The sequence below is a fragment of the Bombyx mandarina genome, chromosome 16 (genome assembly GCF_030267445.1).
Source record: "Bombyx mandarina strain Sakado chromosome 16, ASM3026744v2".
NCBI lineage: Eukaryota > Metazoa > Arthropoda > Insecta > Lepidoptera > Bombycidae > Bombyx > Bombyx mandarina.
The window spans coordinates 703,536-711,121 of NC_143222.1; the positions used below are offsets into that span (position 1 = coordinate 703,536).

General features: G+C 39.0%; 1 protein-coding gene across 2 annotated transcripts; it reads right to left on the bottom strand.

The window, feature by feature from the left end:
- Positions 1-3,221: 3,221 nt before the first annotated feature.
- On the bottom strand, positions 3,222-5,121 carry LOC114246245 (dynein light chain 2, cytoplasmic). Of its 2 annotated transcripts, none has more exons than XM_028178697.2 (3): positions 4,962-5,121; positions 4,074-4,197; positions 3,222-3,917 (listed from the first exon to the last, which is right to left on the bottom strand). In XM_028178697.2, exons 2-3 carry the CDS (start codon positions 4,179-4,181, stop codon positions 3,756-3,758), a joined length of 270 nt encoding a protein of 89 aa, XP_028034498.1. In that variant the 5' UTR covers positions 4,182-4,197; positions 4,962-5,121; the 3' UTR covers positions 3,222-3,755. The 2 variants fall into 2 exon arrangements, with proteins under 2 accessions (XP_028034498.1, XP_028034497.1); XM_028178696.2 differs by lacking the exon at positions 4,962-5,121 and adding an exon at positions 4,622-4,710.
- Positions 5,122-7,586: the final 2,465 nt, after the last annotated feature.

The window sequence follows — 7,586 nt, forward strand, 5'->3', positions numbered from 1 at the left end:
CGTTCGTGCTGCGATAAACGACTGGCCGCGCAGATTGAAGGCCTGTATTCAAAATCACGGAGGTCATTTTGAATAAACTTTAGTGTCATAAGAATCTATGTTTTGTTAAGTTCATTTTGATATATGAATGGTTACATAATGAATAAACTTGTTTCAATTATTTTGCATTAAACATGTGACAGAATTTATGACCTGACTAGGTATTTATAGTTTGTAATTTTTATGGAACAAAAGAAATACAGAAACCAAGGTGCACAACTAACATTCAAAACGCATCACACATGATCGCTTAGGTCATAGGTACGTCATTAAGAATATTTTTATTCGTTAAAAATTATAAGCATTAAATTAAAGAGATCTAAATTCTGACGTTGAATGTACTCGTATTTTGTTTTCTCTTCGCCATTTTCTGTTCAAGATTCTGCTTATTTTAATTTCAATATTTAAACAAAATTAAAATAAAACTACTGGAGAAACTCATCATTCTCGGAAAAATGGAGGGGAAGCGCGCTAGAGGAAGAGCGCCAGCTAGATGGGTGGACCAACTCAAGGAGGTGACTGGAGGCCAGATACGGGGAGCGATACATATGGCGCAGAACCGACCAAGTGGAGAAGATTAACATACAGTCACGAACATCAGCATTGAGGGAACGATTTAAAAAAAAAAAGGTACTAGTATGGATTTCTCTTTCTTTTCACCTTACTTAATCTTATTAAATGTTTATTTCTATGCTGATGCTAATCACCAAATTTAATTTATAAAATAGTTTCAACAACAACAACCCTCCATAATTTTAATTAGTATAGTTGCTCAGTGGCTTGTAGTAAACTACATCCTAACCTCAGTGATAGTAACACTTTTTCAGTATTACGAAACAATATTATAATAGTACAGACATGAAACCGAACATATTATCCACTACTAAACTACACCACACAATACAATGACATATGTGTTCATTGTCTTCCAATTTTTTAAAGGTTTCTTTCACTTATCTCGGTTACTTGTACCACGCGTTCAACCGTCTCTATTCCCACTATTTTAGTTGGTCCAGTAATTACCTATTGGCTCTTTCTTATACATACGAGATGGGAATGACGGGAACACATTAAATTATATCACGTTTATATTATAATGTTTCAAGGATGCACACAAACACTCGCTCAATACTGAATATTTAATCACAAGATATCTATCCTCCTCCTCCCTGAGTCGCATTCCTCATGTCTGAGGGTCGTGATCGTCTCCTCCCATTATCCTTCTCTGGATGATGTTTCGCCATCTTCCTCTGTTCTCTACGGTGCGTATGGCATCGTAGAGTGTAGTATCCAGAGTGGTGCGGATTTGGTCGGACCAGCGCCGTGGTTTGCGGCCGCGAGACCTTTTACCTAAAATCTTGCCAGTTACTATAAATTTTTCAAGATTGTCACCGCTCTTTCCGGCAAGAACTCAAATATCCTCTTAAGGCAGATGGTAGAGAGCCTGGTTTAGATTTGAGTAGTCTTAATATGGATGCGTTAGTCCGATATGCTGTCCACGGGATTCGCAGCATCTTCCTCCAGCACCACATCTCAAAGGCATCAATGCGGTGGCGGTGAGCTGATGTCAGAGTCCACGTCCCAGCACCATAGAGAAGGATCGAGAACACCAGAGTTCGGACAAGTCTCATTTTGGTTTTAAGAGAGATTTTCCTCTCTTCATGTTCTATGGGGCTGATATTTTTTTGCTATATTCAATAATTTTGTAGCGATTATAGGTCATATAATAGATGCCGCTATAATTTCATGGTTTTAAAGTATTTGTGAGAACTGGGGAGACTTATCATTGATGGAAATACCGTCATCCCCACCAAAGACCCCAATTTTATATGCTACCTTGGTCTTTGATTTTATATACTGTAACAAACTAGAATTTTTTTTATGTAGTATTATTGAGCACAGATCTAATTGATCTGAAGGACACTCGCGAGTCATGCATACCTACCTGATCGTAGTATGTTAATTTGCAGCACTAATTATTCCAATCAACATACTGCGAATAACGGCCAGCTACCTAACGGTAATTAAACTTGTACCTAAGTATAATGAATGTAAAACAATGTATTATTAAGTATATTATCCAAATCATTTCAAATATCTACTGGTGGTAGGACCTCTTGTGAGTCAGCGCGGGTCTTGCCACCACCGCCCTTCCTATTTCTGCCGTGAAGCAGTAATGCGTTTCGGTTGGAAAGGTGGGGCAGCCGTTGTAACTATACTGAGATCTTAGAACTTATATCTCAAGGTGGGTGGCGCATTTACGTTGTGGATGTCTATGGGCTCCAGTAACCACTTAACAGCAGGTGGGCTGTGAGCTCGTCCACCAACATAAGCAATAAAACAAAAAAACACAATCGGCCCCATAGAAGATAGAACTTACCGGCATGCCTAGAACTGAAGCAATAAATACTGCCAAATATGCAGTGATCAGAGAATAGTTTTCAAACTAAACTGAAGGTCGTCTTCAGAAATGAAGGTACCGACTCAGAAAAAGAAGCCAAATAAATTTGATTCGTTTTAATGGAAGTAAAAATATGTGCAATCAAGAGATTCAAATCAATATTTTTGTAAGAATTAGATACTTAATTCGCCTCTCAGCTCTTCGAGTATAGGAGCTCATTCAAACTACAAACTATTTACATTACCTACCCACCTACTTACCTAAAACCACCTCCAAAATTTATAATATTGATAGCCTTGAATGAATGGAATGAGCCCTTGCGATTTTATATGAACAAGGTCCCAGGGAACAATACGAATGTAATATCTAGATCGTATTAATCAGCAATAGAACATTTAATATTGGAGATGGGACAAGACGGTTGGAGTAACTCAATAATTCGACGTTCACCTAGGTAGGACTCATCGATACGAGGTCGAAGATGGCTGTCCCTTTAACGCGGAATGCGAGACTGCTTGGCAACAGGCGGGCCTTCAGAGCGATTCGGCCTACCAGCATCGTGAAATTGTCCAAGAACCAATGTCGAGGAAGGCTCTGGGATGATAGGATTGAAGGGAAGATCTTCCACCGAGCGGGTAATAAGTAGGCAGCGGCCTGGCTCTGCCCCTGGCATTGCTAAAGTCCATAGGAAAGTACCAAACCCAGCCAAGCTTAAACTCTGCTATAATAGTGTGCGGCGAACAGTGTTGGCTATTGCATAAACGGAAATAAAATGAAACAGTTGTTTATAGAAAGTTTAATTAATCATAGAAGTATTTGAAAAATATCTCCAGTGAATGTAATAACAAACAAATTAAAACAATAAATTTTGTTAGGTACTAACATAATTATGACTTTTACACTATACTAGGGTAATAAGTCTAGGGTAATAATTAACTAAAATTTCCTTTAATATAAATACACTAGGTGAAGTGAATGTTTACAAGTCAAAAGTTCCTTAAGTTATAGCTAACACAGTACAAACATACACCGCATGCGCCTGGGACTAAGTGAAGAGGTAAGACGCAGTTAATGTCCAGCATTGTGAATTTCTGATTAAATAAACAGTGTAAGTGAAAACTGTGCACCCACTCTCGCACTCACTCGAGAACCGTTCACACCAACACTAGCCTTGCCTCCTCCTGCCACACTCTGGCTGCTAGCTACCTATGGGAATGTACCACAGCCCGAGCCTCGCATGAGAATCTGCAAAGGCTATCCATCTGATAATACTGCGTCCGCTGCTAACAAAAAAATAGAAGTGATGCTAAATGGTCTAACCGCTCTTAAAGAGCAGTATAGCCACCTGTCCCAGGTAGAAGTAGATGAAGTGGCGAGTCTCGTGTGTCACATACGAGCCAAAATTACGACCCACGATGCAATGCCAGGTAGGATTGTATTTCTTGTCAAATTCTTTCTTGATGAATGCAGCTATGTCCTGTAAAATGCAAAATTATTAACTATCTTCAAAATTTTATATTCATAGTGTAGAATAAACAACATATCCAAAAATAGTTTTTTAATTTCATTTGGACGATTTTGAAATTAAAATTACTGACCTTTTAGCTAAAGGATTTTTAAGCATTAAGATTACCTTTTCAATGTTAAATTTCTCCAGCGCTTGAGTTGCACAGTCAACAGCATCTTGCTGCATCTCTTCGCTCATGTCAGCATTCTTTATGACTGCTTTGCGATCACACATCTTGTCTTGGGTTTGTCTGTAATTTGAAAATTTGTCTTAAACATTTGCCCTAGTAATAATTAAATTTATTAAGTTGTCGGTATAAACCAATAACATCATTTTACTTCTTACTAGAGAAAAATTCTGAATTTCTTTAGACTTTTAACGAATTTTATCGGCTGCTTAAGACGCCTACATCTCGACTGATAATAGGGCTCCCATGTAGCCAGCCTATCTTATGTCAAATGATAACAGCAAGATTAATTTGTGCGAAAGCATGATTGAAAATCGATTGTTTATTTTCCAGTAAGCTATTTATAGACTCCATAAAGGTCAAATGCAAAATCCGGGACACGAAAGCGCGCCCTTTCAACTATGTACCATTTTGATATATATACAATTTAAAAACAAATTTTACATAGGCAGATTCATGATAACGCTTTATATCTACACTTATTTACCTTAGCACCGAAACGGTATCAGAAGGTTTTCTAGTGATAATTCGAACGGAAGCACTGGCGCTTATACCCGTCATCAAATAAATTAGATAGCTACCACACAGCAAGCGCTAATCACTCAGCGCCGTGTAAGTTTTCACCTTAGTATAATTTCTATAGAAACGGGAATGTTGAATCAATACAAGCATCTGTTGTATTATCGCGAAACTTGAAATATTCTATAACCCGCCTTTCGTAGTACGTGAAACATCGTTCTTTAAAAAATCTTTAAAACCGATATTATATTAAATAAACATTGACAATGCTTAAATATTCCTACTTAAATAATACTGAAAATACTCACTTTTGCTTCGATAAATGAACAATTTCTCACGTTAAGATTTTGATAACCGGAGATTCGATGCCTACTTTCCAGAGGATTCTTTCACAGGCTTCTTTCAACAAAATTGCACTCGACATGCGCGAGAGGGCGTTCTAAATTCAATTCAAATTTTCGAAAACTAAACTCTATGGTCAAACAGCATATTTGGTTTATTAGTGGCCTGATCTACAAGGAATGATAATAATTTTCCCTAAAAACAATAATTAAATTACTGGCTAATTATAACAGTGAAAAATACTGCCTACAATGCTCGTGTTTAAACTTAAATATTTTATTCTTTAGTACAGTTACAAGAAGATCTTCAACAAAACGAGGTTTTTGTCAAGGATACTACTACTAATTTAGAAAATCGAATGTTCGAATAGTAGTGTAATATATGCCATCGTAAAATCTAGAGCCAGCACGTTAGGACAGTGGTTCCAGGGAGCAACCTAAAACGGTTTACTAATATCTGCTATGGCAAGAGCACTGAGCAGTGCTTTGCTGAATCATGAGGAATTGTTTATGCAGTGAAATGAAATGAAGTTGATCTATTTGAGACTGAACTCGATATAGATTTTAAACGAAATGAGATGAACTGGAATGAAATAATAGCTCCGTGAAATGGTACTTATTTACTCAAACCACAGTGAGCTTTCTTATATTACCTTTGTAAAAGCCAGGTTCAGCAGCTTTTTTTTTAAATTTTCTCTTACATATGCACTTGGACAGATGCTAAATGGTTAATAAGCCACCACTATTACACGATTAAACCTGAAGAAACACTAAATTACAAAACAAAATAGTTCCTGCAAAAAGAGTGTCGAAATTTACAAACGCTTTTCATTGGTCTCATCGTATATAAATAGCTTTTAAGGCTTCGTTTCTATTGCCTTTCCAATGTATAAAATAAACTAGTATAAGATGTTCGCATTTGCTTGTGTATATTGGTAAGCCGGCAGATTTCGGACGCGTGCTTGGACTTCCTCTACATGACTCCATACTAAGTATTCTTATCAATGCTAAGTATTCTTATTAATGCTAAGTATCCTCAACATTAAGCTTTTTTGTGATTGAAGGATTACTGGTGGCCCTGAGGCTTTTCTAGTGTGGCGGGTAGCCATCATACAACGCAAGATAATTGACAGACGCCTGAATCTCGCTTACGACATTTTCAAAATAAAGCGCATATATAAAAGTTCCAAACAAGAACATTAGGACCGTCGGTCTACCGAGCAAATATCACCCGCTCGGTGGAAGATCTCCCCTTTGTCGTATATCTCTCCAAACTGGTGACTTGCGACGGAACCATTGCAGCCTTCACACTTCATCATCAGCGCATCAAGAACTTCGGCTACCACAATTCCCGCATTCTCGCAGATAAAAGCAAGTCATCGACAGTCGTCCCACAGCAAGACAGCATCGCAGCCTCGACAGGACCATCGCAGCCGACTCACCGCGCTTCCTGCTCCTACGGCACGCACCTACACTGCCTCATCACGCAGCATTCAAGCTCAGTCTCGACTCACCGCAGACTTCGAGCAGCACTAGCGACAATCACGCAGCAATTCAAGCTCAGCCTCGACTCACCGCAGGCTTCGAGCAGCACTGGCCCTTGCAAGCTAATCTCAGCACGGACAACGCTAACTAAAAATGACACGACCTCCAGTCTCGGAGGGGAGTGATGTGGCGGGTAGCCATCATACAACGCAAGATAATTGACAGATGCCTGAATCTCGCTTACGACATTTTCAAGTTAAAGCGCATATATACAAGTTCCGAACAACAACATTCGGACCGTCGGTCTACCGAGCAATATCACCAGCTCGATGGAAGATCTTCCCTCCGTCGTTAAGCTTCCCCTACACTAGTTTCACCAGGACAGGTAGGTGAGCAAAAGCGCAGCCAGGAGGGGTGGGATTACTTAACAGCTGTCCGAGCCCCTCCGAAGGAGACCTATCAACTCAAGAGTAGCTGCTTTGACAGCTGATCCGACGAGAAACTCAGCGGGCTGCTGGGTTGCACGTCGAACTCTTTGTCGAGTTCTATGAGTACGGTTACCGGGGTCCCTGAGCCTGCTACTAGTGTTAGAGCTGAAGGCTTCTAATGCAAAGGTTATTGGATCTGATGGATCCGTAAGGACGTGTCTAGGGCATCAACGGTGACTGGCTCCTGCATGATTAGAATTCGAGGAGTAATCAACGGTGGCACCAATAAGGCGATTATCATGACGCATAGCCTTATTGTATTATTTATTTTATTTAATCCATTCAAGAAGATGACACCTTAAGCACAAGTTCAAGTACAAGTTCTCTAGTAAGTTCCTACTTGATTTTATATGGGAAAACCCATACTTTAATGTTACTAACATAACTCGAAACTGCCAATATTGATCAGCCTATATATTAATTTCCATTTAACAAAAGTGAAGGGCAGCGGGCTCGAAATTAGAAAGACCTATAAAACACGCTATAGGTACTGATTTCGACACAGAAACTTCCGGACAAGCAGGAAAGAATGATAAGTGTCCTGATCCTGATATCACCAAAAGCAAATTACATTTCAGATTAATTATTCAATTTTATGGTGTTTAGTTTTAAAATGTGC